This window comes from Dendrobates tinctorius, unplaced genomic scaffold, assembly GCF_039654945.1.
Source record: "Dendrobates tinctorius isolate UK_male_01 unplaced genomic scaffold, ASM3965494v1 ptg000194l, whole genome shotgun sequence".
Lineage (NCBI taxonomy): Eukaryota > Metazoa > Chordata > Amphibia > Anura > Dendrobatidae > Dendrobates > Dendrobates tinctorius.
This window is the reverse complement of record NW_027361861.1, coordinates 513,480-531,231: the sequence shown is the minus strand read 5'-3', so window position 1 is coordinate 531,231 and position 17,752 is coordinate 513,480. Positions and strand designations below refer to the sequence as shown.

The following is a 17,752-nucleotide window of genomic DNA, read 5'->3' as shown; positions in this document are numbered from 1 at the left end:
TAGACCACCAGAGCCCTCGTAATTTACTGCACTAGATCACCAGAGCCCTCATAATTTACTTCATTACTGCCCAAGACCACCAGTGGCCTCATAATTTTACTTTATCACTGCCCTAGATCACAAGAGCCCTCATAATTTACTACCCTAGACCACCAGAGCCCTCATAATTTACTGCCCTAGATCACTAGAGCCCTCATAATTTACTTCATTAGTGCCCTAGACCAGCAGGGGCCTCATAATTTTACTTTATCACTGCCCTAGATCACGAGAGCCCTCATAATTTACTACCCTACACCACCAGAGCCCTCATAATTTACTGCCCTAGATCACGAGAGCCCTCATAATTTACTACCCTAGACCACCAGAGCCCTCATAATTTACTGCCCTAGATCACGAGAGCCCTCATAATTTACTACCCTACACCACCAGAGCCCTCATAATTTACTGCCCTAAATCACTAGAGCCCTCATAATTTACTGCCCTAGACCACCAGAGCCCTCATAATTTACTGCCCTAAATCACTAGAGCCCTCATAATTTACTGCCCTAGACCACCAGAGCCCTCATAATTTACTGCCCTAGACCACCAGAGCCCTCATAATTTACTGCAGTAGATCAGCAGAGCCCTCATAATTTACTTCATTACTGCCCTAGACCACCAGGGGCCTCATAATTTACTGCCCTAGATCACCAGAGCCATCATAATTTACTGCCCTAGATTACGAGAGCCCTCATAATTTACTGTCCTAGACCACCAGGGGCCTCATAATTTACTGCCCTAGATTACAAGAGCCCTCATAATTTACTGTCCCAGACCACCACGGCCCTCATAATTTGCTACATTACTGCCCTACAGCACCAGGGCCCTCATAATTTAATACTTTATTGCTGTACACCACCAGAGCCCTCATAATGTTACTATTTTACTGTCCTAGACCACCAGGGCCCTCATTATTTATTTTTTTACTGCCCTACACCAACAAGGCCCTCATAATTTACTTCTATACTGTCCTAGACCAGAGCCCTCATAATTTACTACTTTACTGCCCTACACCAGCAGGGCTCTCATAATTTACTTCTTTGCTGTCCTTAGACCACTGTGACCCTCATAATTTGCTTCTTTAGTGTCCTAGACCACCAGCGCCCTCGTAATTTACTTCATTGCTGCCCTAGACTACCAGGGGCCTCATAATTTACTGCCCTAGATCACCAGAGCCCTCATAATTTATTGCCCTAGACCACCAGAACCCTCGTAATTTACTGCACTAGATCACCAGAGCCCTCATAATTTACTTCATTACTGCCCAAGACCACCAGTGGCCTCATAATTTTACTTTATCACTGCCCTAGATCACAAGAGCCCTCATAATTTACTACCCTAGACCACCAGAGCCCTCATAATTTACTGCCCTAGATCACTAGATCCCTCATAATTTACTTCATTAGTGCCCTAGACCAGCAGGGGCCTCATAATTTTACTTTATGACTGCCCTAGATCACGAGAGCCCTCATAATTTACTACCCTACACCACCAGAGCCCTCATAATTTACTGCCCTAGATCACGAGAGCCCTCATAATTTACTACCCTACACCACCAGAGCCCTCATAATTTACTGCCCTAAATCACTAGAGCCCTCATAATTTACTGCCCTAGACCACCAGAGCCCTCATAATTTACTGCCCTAAATCACTAGAGCCCTCATAATTTACTGCCCTAGACCACCAGAGCCCTCATAATTTACTGCCCTAAATCACTAGAGCCCTCATAATTTACTGCCCTAGACCACCAGAGCCCTCATAATTTACTGCAGTAGATCAGCAGAGCCCTCATAATTTACTTCATTACTGCCCTAGACCACCAGGGGCCTCATAATTTACTGCCCTAGATCACCAGAGCCATCATAATTTACTGCCCTAGATTACGAGAGCCCTCATAATTTACTGTCCTAGACCACCAGGGGCCTCATAATTTACTGCCCTAGATTACAAGAGCCCTCATAATTTACTGTCCTAGACCACCACGGCCCTCATAATTTGCTACATTACTGCCCTACAGCACCAGGGCCCTCATAATTTAATACTTTATTGCTGTACACCACCAGAGCCCTCATAATGTTACTATTTTACTGTCCTAGACCACCAGGGCCCCCATTATTTATTTTTTTACTGCCCTACACCAACAAGGCCCTCATAATTTACTTCTATACTGTCCTAGACCAGAGCCCTCATAATTTACTACTTTACTGCCCTACACCACCAGGGCTCTCATAATTTACTTCTTTGCTGTCCTTAGACCACTGTGACCCTCATAATTTGCTTCTTTAGTGTCCTAGACCACCAGCGCCCTCGTAATTTACTTCATTGCTGCCCTAGACTACCAGGGGCCTCATAATTTACTGCCCTAGATCACCAGAGCCCTCATAATTTATTGCCCTAGACCACCAGAGCCCTCGTAATTTACTGCACTAGATCACCAGAGCCCTCATAATTTACTTCATTACTGCCCAAGACCACCAGTGGCCTCATAATTTTACTTTATCACTGCCCTAGATCACAAGAGCCCTCATAATTTACTACCCTAGACCACCAGAGCCCTCATAATTTACTGCCCTAGATCACTAGAGCCCTCATAATTTACTTCATTAGTGCCCTAGACCAGCAGGGGCCTCATAATTTTACTTTATGACTGCCCTAGATCACGAGAGCCCTCATAATTTACTACCCTACACCACCAGAGCCCTCATAATTTACTGCCCTAGATCACGAGAGCCCTCATAATTTACTACCCTAGACCACCAGAGCCCTCATAATTTACTGCCCTAGATCACTAGAGCCCTCATAATTTACTGCCCTAGACCACCAGAGCCCTCATAATTTACTGCCCTAAATCACTAGAGCCCTCATAATTTACTGCCCTAGACCACCAGAGCCCTCATAATTTACTGCCCTAAATCACTAGAGCCCTCATAATTTACTGCCCTAGACCACCAGAGCCCTCATAATTTTCTGCCCTAGACCACCAGAGCCCTCATAATTTACTGCCCTAAATCACTAGAGCCCTCATAATTTACTGCCCTAGACCTCCAGAGCCCTCATAATTTACTGCAGTAGATCAGCAGAGCCCTCATAATTTACTTAATTACTGCCCTAGACCACCAGGGGCCTCATAATTTACTGCCCTAGATCACCAGAGCCATCATAATTTACTGCCCTAGATTACGAGAGCCCTCATAATTTACTGTCCTAGACCACCACGGCCCTCATAATTTGCTACATTACTGCCCTACAGCACCAGGGCCCTCATAATTTAATACTTTATTGCCGTACACCACCAGAGCCCTCATAATGTTACTATTTTACTGTCCTAGACCACCAGGGCCCTCATTATTTATTTTTTTTACTGCCCTACACCAGCAAGGCCCTCATAATTTACTTCTATACTGTCCTAGACCAGAGCCCTCATAATTTACTACTTTACTGCCCTACACCACCAGGGCTCTCATAATTTACTTCTTTACTGTCCTTAGACCACCGTGACCCTCATAATTTGCTTCTTTACTGTCCTTAGACCACCGTGACCCTCATAATTTGCTTCTTTACTGTCCTTAGACCACCGTGACCCTCATAATTTACTTCTTTACTGTCCTTAGACCACCGTGACCCTCATAATTTGCTTCTTTAGTGTCCTAGACCACCAGCGCCCTCGTAATTTACTACTTTACTGTCCCAAATCACCAGAGCCCACAGAATTTACTACTTTACTACCCTACACTATCAGGGCCCTTATAATTTACTTATTTACTGCCCTACACCACCAGGGCTCTCACAGTTTACTTCTTTACTGCCCTAGACCACCAAAACCCTCATAATTTTACTTCTTTACTGCCCTAGCCCACCAGCGCCCTCATATTCTATCTTCTTTACTGCCTTAGATCACCTGGCCCATTTACATTTACCTATTCTCTCACCTGCACAGCCAGGAACTTTAACATTGAATCAGTCACTCCTCTTTTTTATCAGAAATTGCACCATTAATTGCCCAATTAAATGAGCCGGTCCACGGCGTTAAATAATCCTCTATATACAAGCCGATCAGCAGTTGTAATAGGCTTATGAACATTGATGGTTAATGCGAATGTTCAGTCCCCATACAATATTATGTCATTGGCAGCACAACTCTTATTTGCATGGGGCAATGTGCTTCCAATAACAATGATTTCATGCTCGCTTATCAGATGATTGTTGACAATTTTATACTGGCAGATAATCAGAAACCATTTCTGCAAACACTCAGCTATTGGCTTGTCTTAAGTAGGCCAGAACTCCTTTGCTGTCCTAGGCTACCAGGAAATTTACCATTGACCCCTTCACTTCCAGAGACCACCATCAAATTTACTTGTGGTTATGCAATAAAGTACCCCAGTAGTATTATTTAGGCATGATTTTGTGATATTATTTGGATGTTGTATGAGATAATTCTTGTTGGGGGAGAAGTTTTTTTTTTTGGTTTAGAGAAGCACTCCTCCTCCCATCAGAGTTGTTACCCTCTTAATATATTGCATTCATCATATTATATAGCACTGTGTACTTACAATTGCTCATTTTCCCCTTCTACCCAGCTAATTCTTCTCTTTTCGATTAGGTCTATGAAGTCACATGATTTAAAACTGAGTAGCTGAATCTTTCTAATCTCTATGTAGAAACAGGAGGTCTCTCATCTCTGTATGAGTCATCACTGGAAAAGTCCCTGACAGGGAAGAGGAAGCAGCTGTGTTAGGAGGTAAAGAGGGTATGATAACCGCAGGGGCAAGAGACTTCCTGTGTCTACATGGAGCAGAGAAAAGATAAGAATTAGTTGGGTAGAAAGATATATTGAGCAATTGTAAGTACACAATGCTTTATACTATGATGATTGTATTATATTAAGAGGATAAAATGTTTGATGGAAGGAGGAGATTCTTTAACATTTTTATAATGTACTAATTTTAATCTAAAGTGACCTACTGCAGAGAATTGAATGTAGTGTTTGCAGATACCACTGACGTGTATATAGTGATATTTTTATTATGTAGCAACGTAACTCCCGATGATTCTTTCTTCAGTAATAGAAATTCAGATCCTCTGTCTGAGGAGTACCAGCAAGGGCTTAGAGAATTAGAAGCCACCTATAGAAAACAGATAGAAGAACAGCAGAAATATGTGGAGGAGCTGAAACGTCAGATCCAGGCGGCACAGGTAAAGGGAGAGAAGGAGCTGGAGCACGAGCAGTCTCTGATCAATCAGCAGATCCAAGAGAGTAAGTTGTTATTCCACGTTATTTCTTATTGACCTGGGACCCTAAAATCTTCTTCACCTAGGTTACATATTTTGTTATTCACCTTTCTCATCTCAGTCCTTGACACTTGAAATAGGAGTAAATATAAGTTTTTCATATATACTGTTTCTTTGATTTAGGTACCTCTTCTACCTGCATTGTAGCCAAGCACATTTTTTTCTATTGATCTAACATTCTAAAGTTCTCTTTACAATTAAAATCCTCTCTAAATTTATTTTTTAATCTGCTATAGGCAATTTCTTGATCATTGATGAGACTGCCACCAATCAGCTGCAGTCTGTGAGCGACTTGGGTAATAATGGTGCATTTAGTTGAGCTGATTTTGGCCCATCAATTCAAGTTAACGATTGCCGCTGTACTATATGACAAGTTATTCGCCTCTCGTTTACTGATTGATAAGCAATGATAGGAACAGAGCGATTGGTAATGTTTATACGATTGTTTTGTCCCGATACAGTATCATACTATTGGCAGCATATCATCTCCTGTTTACAGTGCGATCAGCAATCAGCCTAACGATGTCCCAGCGATCCCATCCATGTTGGATCCTTGGTGGGATCGCTGGGACATCATTATGTGTAACGGGGCTTTTAGATTAGCCTGTCCTTGGGAACAAGTGTTCCTACAAATGCTCATTTCACTATTTACCTATCATCTAAATGCACCATTAGCATTCTACTCTAGTGCAGAACAAGAAAAATCAATGTGTCATTGCACACCTTAAACAGCATTTTCTTTGGTATTTTTTTGATGAGTGCACAGTGTTATCACAGAGGCCAGATGTGCAATCTTAATGAATGTGAATAGCAGGTTGAAGATAAATTAGTGATGAATGAAATATAAACTGTCTGTAGGCTCTCACCTTCTGATGTTGTGCAATGTCCAGCACAAATCCATATACTGCTTGATTAAATGGAGTCTGATGGCTGCCAGTGAAGTAATCCGGATACTACTCCAATATAATAAAGGGACAAGTGTATGGAACAACAAAAAGAAACCTCCACAGCGCAGCAGATCCAACATACCCTTATTTCAGAGAAAATCTACGTGTTTCAGCTACACAAGGCTTCATCATGTATTACCTGCCTAAGGTGTGTGTAGCCAAAATTCTTTGTATATTTTACTTGAAGTTTTCCAGCATATGTTTATTTTAGATAATATATAAAATGTATTTCAGCTACACAAGCTTTCTGCAGATATTAACTGACATAGGCTGGTGTAGCCAAAATATGTTGTGTATTTTAACTAAAATAAATGTATGTTGGATCACTTCAGATGACATATACAATGAGTTTTACTATACAAGCCTTAGGGAGGTAACACCTGATGAAGGCTTGTGTAACTGAAACGCATTTGTTTATTTTATCTGAACTAAACGTTTGTTGGATATACTGCCCCTTGTGGGTTTCTTTTGAATGATAGGCAAAAAAAAAGCCTCCCAGCCCCGTTCTTTCAGTGACCATTATGGGTAAGGTATTTTAGACAAGGTGATCACTGAGCCAGGACGTGGTGCAAGTTAACTGACAGATGTAGACTGGAGGCCATCATTTGGAGAAGAATAGCTTTTGAGTACTAGTTTGATAAGCGCATCAGGTTTTGTTATACTTCTAAAAATAGTTCATATCTTGGTGTATCTTTTCTCAGATCAGCAGTGGCTCAAAAAAGAGAAGGAACGTTTGAACACTTGTTGTCAACAAAAGCAAGAATCATCATCTCAGACTGAACCAAAGACTTATGCGGAGGCTGAGGTTCAGAACTGTGTACAGACTGACATCCAGCCATCATTGGAAGAACAGGAAGGGAAGAAACTGGTGCAATTGGAGCTTCTTCAGAAATGCTCCTTACGTAAGGCAGAGCGAAACGTCCGGAGGAAAAGGGTTAAGCTCCAGCTAGAGAGAATTATCAAAAAGCAAAAACTTTTAGAGGCCAAGAAAACTCTCCAGCAGCTGCAGGCAGCTTGTTGGCTCAGTGATGACCTGGTAAAACCAACTCTTCATCATGTTCCAAAGGTACAAGAGACTACAGCGCTGCATAGGAGTAGTAGTTCTCCATCCGGGTTCACATTCTACAGGAGATGCTCATTGCCTTGGACTTTACAGACACTTCCTAATTCCTACAGGTAGGTACTGACACCTTTTTGTGCAAAATAGTCTTTGGTTAGAATTTAGCAAAAATAATTGAAACAAAAATTATCTATTTTTCACATCCAAACGTTTACAATGTGACTACATGATTGTCAGGAAGATGTTCATTTTTCAAAGGCATCAATCCTCTTTCTGCCATTACTCCCCTAGCACATGTTTTTCTGCCATTACTCCCCTAGCACATGTTTACTTATGGAAGTAGTGGTATGTTTGTGTAGGCCCTTGTGCCACCATAAAAGTGACATATATTTTTTAGATATCAGATGTACCAATGCACCAGTCATGAGAATCTAATGTAAAAGCATTATGCAAATTAGACAGAAGTGCATTCAGGGTGTGTCAGTGCACTTGAACATTGACACATCCCCAAGCACTTCCAGCCTGACTTGCATATGGCTTCTACATTAAATTTCTAAAGGGTGGCACATTGGATCTCTGAAAAAAGTGATGTAATTTTTATTCTGGGACAAAGTCCTCAACAGCCATACCACTACTTTCATATGCAAAAATGTACTGACTGTTTCCTTTAAAAAAATAAAATAAAAAAGATAACCATAGTTTAAGCCTCCTTAGCTCAATTGATAGCTTACTGTCAATTAAGCTAAAGAGACTGGTGCTGGGCGAGGTAACAATCTGGGGAGGCAGAGGCTCCTTAAGTGCTCTGTCACTCCCAGAGCACTTAATGCCTCGTTTGAATATGATTGAAAACACTAATATAACATTTAAAGGTGTTGATGGATTTACATTTTAAAGCCCTGCATGCCCATATTTGCGTTTTGGGGGGATTTATCTTACTGACTACTTCCCTTTTAAGGATCCTTTTCCAGATCTATGCTTCCCGTTGTTCAGGTCGCATGAATCACCTGACTACAAATTTTTATTAAAAAGAATCTCCACTGTTAATTTTTCACTCACCTAAACAATTATTGCATTATGTCAAAAGGAAGCAACTTTGGGAGTTAGTGAGACTGGATTTCTTTCTAGTACTAGAATAAAGGAGCCTAGAGATTGACATCGATTCCATTAAAACAGTGTGACAGTAATATACTATTAGGCTGGTTTCACATTTGCGCTTTTGTGCGCTGCGCATCGTGCGCACCCGTGCGCATGCGCACTGCGCACCTATGTTTAACATGACGTGCGCATGGTCTTGCGCACACTTGCGTTTTCGTGCGCATGCGTTTTTTTGTCTTTTGCGCCAGGCGCGCCAGACGCAACATGTTGGATTTTTTGGTGCGCCCTGTCTCGGCAAAAAAACGCATGCGCACGCTTGCGCACGGAATGCGCAAAAACAACACATTGAAGTCTATGGGAACGCATGCGTGCGCATGGTCTTGCGCACAGTTGCGTTTTTTTGCGCATGCGTTTTTGAGTGAAAGAAGTCTAGAATGTTCTCTAGACAATGGAAAAAACGTCACACCTAAAAACGCATGTGCATAAAAAAACGCAAACGCATGCAAAAACGCATGTAAAACGCAAGCAACGCTGCGTTTTTTTGACACATCAGCGTGCGCATGATGTTAAAAAAACGCGCATTTGTTTTGCGTTTTTCTTTGCGTTTTTTATGCGCACGATGCGCTGCGCAAAAAAACGCTAATGTGAAACTAGCCTAAGACACTTGCTGGTTCTTTCTTCTGACGTTTTTTTTATTAACATGTCTCTATAGCTGATGTTCTACTTAATAACCGCAAAAAAACAAACAAACATGTATTTAAGAATTATTTATATTACTTTTATTTTCCTATGCTTATTTCAGTTAGGTTTATCATATTTCTTCTTGTGTGTTATTTCTTTTAGTGCTGTTCTGAAAAGGAAAAGTAAATCTGAACTGGCTCAGACGTCCACGACTGAGGAAGTTAGAAAACCATTGCAAAGTGTTTCTGCAGATTGTCTCCTCAATTCTCCTGGTAACCCCAGTAGAAATGGACAGTTGGAGAGTAATCCTTATCTCTTAGGTACCAAAAACCCTCAAATAATTGACTTGCTCATAAGACAAGTCAGTGCAGGCGCTGCTCTATTGTCAAGTGATCCACAAATGAGCAAAAAACGTCAAAAAATGGATAAACCTAAAAGTGGGTCAAAAGGGTCTTTCAATAACTTCACAGCTGAACAACCAAAGAATAGAAACATACGGCCAAATTCATCTACAGGAGCCGTGGACACAAAATTGAAGCCATTAAAAAGTCCTTATCCTTTAACTGTTGGTGGTCCTAAAAAAGGTATGTTACAAGAAAAGAACAAAATAAGCCCAAAAAGTGATGCAAGCAAATTACAACCCACCAAATCTGTAAAGCCTTCACAGTTAGCACCTGGAGAAGGAAGGCCACCTTCTGGAGGGTCAACATTGATAAGCAAACCCGCCAGACAAAACACAGCTTCTCTTAAATCGAGTACTAAAAGAAAACCTCCTGAGAAAGCTATTAAGATCACGTCAGCGATTGACAGTATTTCCAAGATGAGCGACAAAAATGGAGAAAAACATACAAAAGAAAGGAGCAGGATAAGCACGGAAAGACTCAATAGGGTCATCCTGAAAAGTAATAGTCAGACGCTAAGTAACTATAGGATGGATGACCGTACTGAATCCTCAGATAGTGAAAGTTACTATTCTATCGATTCTCTTTCTTCTGCTTATGCCAGTGCCTTAAGTGAACAAGTGAAACAGGAGGAGTTGCAGAGGCACAGAAATATAGGACAGAAGGATACAGACAGTGAAGACAGTCAGATGTCTCAAGACTCTCTCACTGAAAGAGACAAGAAAAAAGAGAAACCCAATAAAAGAAGATTTAATAAATACAAGACCATTGGGGCAACATTGGATCCCACCACATCTCTTACTGGTGATCACAATTCTTTTCCTTTAGTCACAACTGGATCAGTCACAACTGCATTGACAAAGAGCTTCTCGTTAGATAGCTTGGCTGATGCAGAAGACGTACCGGAGGAGGATTCATGTGAAGAACTTCCAGCTGAGATCTTCTGGAAACTGCAAAGTCCGAGGAATTTGATCTTCAATGAAGTAGAGCAAAGTAAGCAAAAAGCTGCTGCAGCAGCAGAGGGGGATAATGACTTGGATGTTAGTAATTCATTTTATCTCAAGGTGAATGATGGAGCAGGCCTTGATTATTGTAATGCCACCCTGTCACTTTCAAATAAATGCGAGGGGAAATCTCAACCAACCACTCTGACTTGTGATAGCGTTTACAGTTCACCTGAATTATCAAGTCAAACAGATAGTGGTAATACTGTACTCCCGAAGGCTTTGTCTCCAGCTTGTGCTCCAACTTCAGAGTCTCAGGTTAGCGGAGAGGAGATAACCCATTCACATATTAATGATAATGTTTCCAAAATTGAATCTGTGCAACACATGTGTATCCCACACACCGAAACGCTGTTCAGACCAGCAAATGCATGTTCTGTTATAGGAAGTGAAAAAGTACAAAAAGAAATAGGCGATGAGAAATGTCAGCCGGACTTTCATTATTTAGCTAAGAGATGCTCCACTGACTTCGATTCTCCTTGCTGTGGCCAAAATAATTCACATGATAATCACGAGTCATCGTTTGATCACACTGAACCCAAAAGAACAAATTCCTATTTGGAAAGTAAAAGCAACATTGCAGCCGCTTTAGAAACTCCTGTAACCTGCATTAAAAATCTAAATTTTAGGAATGAAATGCCAAGAGAAGATGAGCACATGAATAGAAACATGTTAAATGCTCCCATATCTTCATTACATAGTAATGAGGTAGGCGAAAAACTCTGCTCTGAGGAGCAATGTCAAATCTCCCCTGTGGGTCCTATGGCAAAATTTGAAAGTATAGAGAAGCTAAGTTTAGCTTTAACCCCAAATAATTTACTCCATAATAATATTATTACAAAAAGCATTGCAGAAGATACAAATGATGTAATCTTGCTATCTGTGCAAGATTCTTTTCAGAGCATGGATAATCGGTATATTTCTCCCATTTCTGAAGAACCTGTCATGTCTGGACCTTTATGTTTTGAATCAATGCAAAAAAAAACTAGCATGAGTAATATTAAAGAAAATGATCAACTAATTGATTGTGATTCTAATGCCTTCCAGTTATTACAAAGCCACAGGTCTACATTAGAGCAGGATATAAATGCTAACATCGATGTCAAAAGTAAAATACACACATATCTGGTGCAGGAAATGAAACTCAGTAAAGATGATTATGAACAATGCTCCGTCCAAAAACCCAATACTTGTGAAAATGGGAAGATTAGAAATCCTAACAGTCGTCCAGTTGATAGTAGCGCAGACATAAGCTTGCCGGTGTCGGAGAACCAAACTGACCTCACATTATCGAACATTTCCTCTCTGCCTCAAAAAGCTGCTGTTGTGACCATAGACCCTACTTCAATCACAAAACTCTGTAACCATCTATTCAGTGATGGCCGCATCAATCCTGCGGCAGAATATAATAACCTTATGTTACATAAAAAAGGGGAGGGCCTACATTTTATGATGAAAGGTGATTTGGAGGAGAATCGTCAGATGACTGACTTTGCAGAAAACTCTTCAAGCATGAAATCTGTAGTTGTCACACCTTCTCAAAACCCAGATGCGGTGACTCCTTGCATTCATTCAGAACTGGAAAATATTGAAGGATCTGATGATGCTACATATGTAAAGAATTACAAAGAGGAAGTATGTTCACCAACAGATGAAAGGACTTTCTCAGGAAGCAAGAGGAGTAGTGAGTCGCAATATTCATCAGCAAAGGCTTGCTCCATTTGTAAACCTGTAGGATCTTCTGAAAGCCAAAATACAATGGAAAGGAGTGATCTGCTTTGCTCACAGTGCACCATTAATGAAGGGCAAACTTATAATGAGGTATTAGCCAAAGCTTATCCTAAGGAAATTAATCTTTTACATGTAACAAATCAGACAGAAAGAACAGACAATGAAAAAGCTCCATACAACCAATTGATTACTGCTGGTGACGCTTCCAAACCCATCTACGTTCCCTCCACAGTGAATATTCAATCATCCAACATGGCTTTGTCTACAAATCACAATACGCAACCTCCAGTTTGGGATGATGCAAGTCCAGAAGTGGGATTTAATACCTATTCATCTTGCCTACGTGAAAATGTTCCCTTAAAACATGCAACTTTAAGAAAATGTGAAGATATGAACTGCAATGATGGGGCCATGGTACTTAAGCATGGAACATTCAGCAGCACAAAGGACTTTCCTTCTGGAAATGATGATCGAAAACTTTGGAATGGGCTTGTTCGTAAAGAGCTAGGATGTGCTTCTGCGGGATTATCTACTGGAACACAACCAGAGCGTGAATCTTATGCCAATCAATGTTTGGTAGAAGATATGAACAGTACATGTCAACCTCTTCCATATTATGAGGCTAAAATGCAGAATGGATCTTTTTGTAAAGTTGCGTGTCAGACTGAAAATCTTGACCGAGCTATATTTTCTGACAGTATGGTCAGTGCAAAAGAAATGTTTGCCTCTAAAGATAGTAGCCTGAATACAAGAATTCCAAGTAGTAGTATAGGAAAGGAGGCCATGGGCATAGTTGATGGCATGCATGTCGAAACAGTTCGGGCTTCAAGAATTCTTAGCTGCACAGAAGATGGAATGGCTTGTAGCACCCAAAATGAAGAACTGGAACTAATAGATTATAGCCATGTCAGCCACGGCGCAAATGCTATGTTCTCAATTGTAATGCCAAAACCATATGTTGGGTCTCAGAATAGCAAAGAGCTGAACAGCAGTAGTATGTGTAGCTACATGCAAAATAGGTCTGAAGGCACTGGTGATACAAGTAGGGATGATGGAACACAAGAAGACAATTTAGTGCAACAAAACACGCACAAGTATGAAAATATATTGGGAAATGATCAAGGAGACCGAAATAAAAGAACAATCGGACATGTTGAGCCTGCACCCCGTATTACTGAAGAGGAATCTACCAATTTAAAGTCCAAAGACTCACATAATTTATCAATTACTCAATCGTTCAATTCTTCTACGTGCTTCATAAAGTCTGACACATTGCAGGATGTTACAACTGACTATCTCAAAGAAAACGTGATTCCACATGATCAGTATGAAGAGCACACAATTAAAAGCAGCCCTGGAGATTCAGAAATATTGGCCTTGTTTACAGATGAGACCTATTATGGACATGGTATAACAGACAAAATGTGTCAGCCAACTTGTAGATCATCTCCACATCAAATATCTGCCGGTGCAGAAAAAGTTGAATGTAACACGGACGTGACACCTGATTTATCCAATGGAATCACAGCCACAAAGTCTTCTAAAGTAGAATGTGAATTAAAACCATTATGTGACCTGAACTTACAACAGCTTATCCACAGCAGCAGAGTATATGATATAGACTGTTGTCCTTTAGAAGATGATTCCTCTATAAATGTGGGAGAAAAAAGAAATAGTAGACTTCAAGAAACATGTCCGATGACTACACTAGTTCTTGGAGAATATTCTCCAGATCTGAGTGAATCTACTGACTTTTCATCCAGTGACACAGATACATCCAAATACTTGGTCTTGAAGAACGTCTCTAGTTTGGCAAACAACTTAATGGATGTTTTACCGGAATGTGAATCATGTTCACCAATAAGTAAAGTTGCTTTTGATGAAATTTCTCAGTCATCTCATTTTATTGAAGACTTGTCACCATGTACTGACAGCATTAATACTCCATCCCCTGATTATCCCAATGTACTAGATCAGATGGATTCAATGAAGTGCAATATGAGTGTGTCGTCCATCCAACAAGCTGCAGCATCAATAACTCCTTCCATGGTGGATACTTCCGGGAATAGAAATAATTTTGATGGAAAATGTATGACTGAACAAATCAATTCGAAGATAAAGTCGGAAGTATATTTACAACATAATAGGGCTGATCATTCTACTCAAACAGTCCAGTCAACATATCCTACAGCGATCAACAGCATTTTATTGGAAGGCATTAATGGGAGTAACGCGTCAGATCAACAATCGTGCAATTTTAATTATTCCCAGCAATTAGAGCCATCAATCAATGTGGTAGACAACACTGAAGGTCTTCACTTTTCTTCAAGCGACATCAATCCCTTTGTTCATTCTTGGCAGCAAGAAGATAATCCTAAACCTGGATGGAGGAACTGTACATTTAACAGTGCCAGCGATGTATCCTGTGCTAAATTCAGAGAACAAGCTGATAAACTGATCCGGTGCTCCAGCGTTGACGAAGGGCTCAATAGTCACAATTCTCCTTTTCATTCTCACCTTAGCGCGTATGCAAATGCTAAAGCGGTATCCAGCACCATAAGTAGTCTTGGAAGGAATGATTCTAGGCCAGATATAACTTCACTGGATGATTCTCAGGAACCTTTGTCTGATGAGTCTGCTGTTGTATGGACGGGGAATAGAGCAAAGTTTGCAGAAATTTCTGGGTTGCAGACAAAATTTGAAGACTATTCGCAGTTGGATGAAATAATATTTTTATATACATCAGAGTCAGAGACTTGTAATGAACCTGTAAAGCGGGTATCTAGTGAACCGGGCACACAGGTAAAGCATAAGAATCGGAAAACCACAAGGCATCAGAGGAACCACATGGAGATGTCATCGTCAAAGCAGATGAGGAATAAAAATGTATACCAGAGGCCAGCATCTTGGTCAAATGTCCAGAACATGTCCTTACATTTATCACAACTCTTGCAAGAAACCTCAGAATTGTTAGGAAATCTTTCAAAACATAATCCTGATGTTGCTAATAGGGATGTCCTCAACATGCAAATTGATTCTGAAGAGCACAATAAGAAAGGATCAATGAGAGACTCATCTACTCAGACTTCAGTAGACAGGGGCATTCAGACAGAGTCACAAATGGTGACCAGTGCACAAAATCACACAAGGGAGCACAATCATCTTCTAAGCTCCTCAGGGATAAATGTAATAGTTAAAGTTCTGGGAACAGATTCTTTAACTCACATTCCTCTAAACACTGGGTTAACAGAACAAAACTGCAGTAAAGTGACTAAAACTCGAACACAAAGTCTACCAAACCTGCATGAATGTGAGCCTTGCAAACAATCTGGGCAAGTCTTGTATCACTCACAAGTTCGAGCATCCACTCCGTTCTTAAATGGCTTGCAGGATCTGTCAAAAAATTCCTCGGCTTTCACTAATATGAGTAAGTGTGCAGAGGATACAGTGGTAAACAGTCCATCTTCCAGTGTGGTTGACACCGCAAGATACCACCCCAGCTATCATGAGAAAACCGCTATGGTGGATAGAGCCTCGTCACCAATATTAACCGTGAAAGCAAGTAAGAAATTCCATCATAAACTCGTACCTGACAGTCATTTAAACAATCAGAATTTTGCTAAAATTCTTCGGAATAGAAAGAGAAAAGAGCGTGATCTCCACGATGTACAACTGAACAGTTCGCAAACAGAAACCGACAGTGAATCCAACGCTGGCAATGCATATGAAGTGAAACATGGAAGCTCATTGAAGGAAATCACCAGAAAGAGAGTTTCCACTGCTAAATTCCAGAGATTTGTGAGTGAAGGTTGTATTTTACGTGATGCATGCTCTTCATTTACAAACCATTCTGGCAGCAGCTCAGAAATTACAGGTAGTGGAAAAAGATGTAATGATGCAAATGGTTTCCCATCCTCACACCGTGAAAAGGCTCTTCACCCTTGGGAGCACTTGCAGTCCCTTCAAAATATCTCTGTGATGTCACAGTCTCTAACGAGCAGAGAAGGACAGATCCCAAGACAAAACCCAAAAGAATTTGGTAGTGATAATAATGATCTTGGCAGTTTTACCGTAACATCAGGCACCTCCTACCATAAAAATAGAAGCTATCCCTATTCACCTTCACAGATGGGTGGCTTTGACTTGCACTTACAAGAAGACGGATTATCGATTGTAGAAAGTGAGTCTAATACGGACATTCTTCTTGGTCAGGAGCCGACCTTTAAAACAAGTCCGAAACCGCACAGTCACACATTGCAGGATCTACCCATGCACAATAAGTTCAGCAACTGGTCGGGAGTTCAATGTAGTGCAACGAAAACTGGAATGGTGAGCAGCAGTCCTGAACTGAATATTGGAGGAAGTCCTACAAGGACCGAAGGGTCTCAGGAAATGCTGGAGAGCAGATCACAGGAGATTGAGAGGCTCCAGAGAGAGCGGGCAGAGGTTCTGTCCGCAATACACTTTGAGATGAATCCATTGCCTCTTACAGTTCAACTTGCAGAAGCCAAACTGAGCTATGGCATTGGAGAAACGGATGCACTCCTGAGAGTTATACAGACGGGAAAGATGGATCTCCAAGATACAGTATCCATTAAAAAACAGTTGTACGAAAGGTAAGGGTCAAAACACATTCCTATTTCTAATAATTTTAACTGTACAACTACATTTAGATAAATTCTTCCAAATCACATACTAGGGTGTAATCTATAGAGGTTGTCTAGGGAACACTAGTTACCACCTGCTGGTCAATGGAGGTATGACTGCTGGGGCCCACACTGATTTGGAGAACAAGGTACTTTGCACTCGACTTTTTTTTTCGCAGCTCCATAGAGAATGAAAGGAGCGGCTCTGGACATGTCACTCCAATATGCAACTGGAATAAAAGTCCCCCGTCGAGGATAACCATTTCCTGTTCTGCCAATCGGAGCGAGTCCCAAAGGTTGGACACACACACAACAAATAATAAGTTATCACCAATCATGTGGCTAGTTGATAACTTGTTCTAATTTGACAACCTCATTTAAAAGATTATTCCCATCTTTTTATTGATGGATATTGTGCAACAGTGCTTGTAAATTCAAGAACTTTTGTAATTGACTATTTATGAAAAATTTTCCTGTTTCTCAATTTTATAATTTACATCTTGTGGTCTCCAATCTGGCCACTGCCATATAGCAACAATTGCCAAACAGGCAAAGTGCTTACAAGCTCTTTTCTATTGAGCTAGTAAGCACTGCACTGAAGATAGCCAGGATTACTGTTTGCTTCAGTGTCATTGTACTTGCTAATAATGCAGAGGCAAAGAGGTCCCATATAGCACAAAGTACAAAAAGATGTAGGAAAAATTGGGTAAATATTACTTGATACTAATGTTTAGCTTTGAGAAACAATTAGAATTACATAAATTGAATGTCAAATGGGGAGGTTATAACTACTTTGTTTGGCTCTTTTGTTTTGCATTTGCCTCATTTACCTGATGAAGCCCGTAAGGGTGAAACA

General features: G+C 40.7%; 1 protein-coding gene across 1 annotated transcript in view; it reads left to right on the top strand.

Moving 5' to 3' along the window:
• STARD9 (StAR related lipid transfer domain containing 9) overlaps window positions 1-17,752 on the top strand; it is a 292,466-nt gene that overhangs the window by 213,041 nt on the left and 61,673 nt on the right. Inside the window, exons 21-23 of the mRNA XM_073552673.1 lie at window positions 5,103-5,296; window positions 6,980-7,454; window positions 9,277-16,866. Of these exons, the coding sequence (XP_073408774.1) occupies window positions 5,103-5,296; window positions 6,980-7,454; window positions 9,277-16,866 (8,259 nt within the window). The remainder of the gene's footprint in view (window positions 1-5,102; window positions 5,297-6,979; window positions 7,455-9,276; window positions 16,867-17,752) is intronic.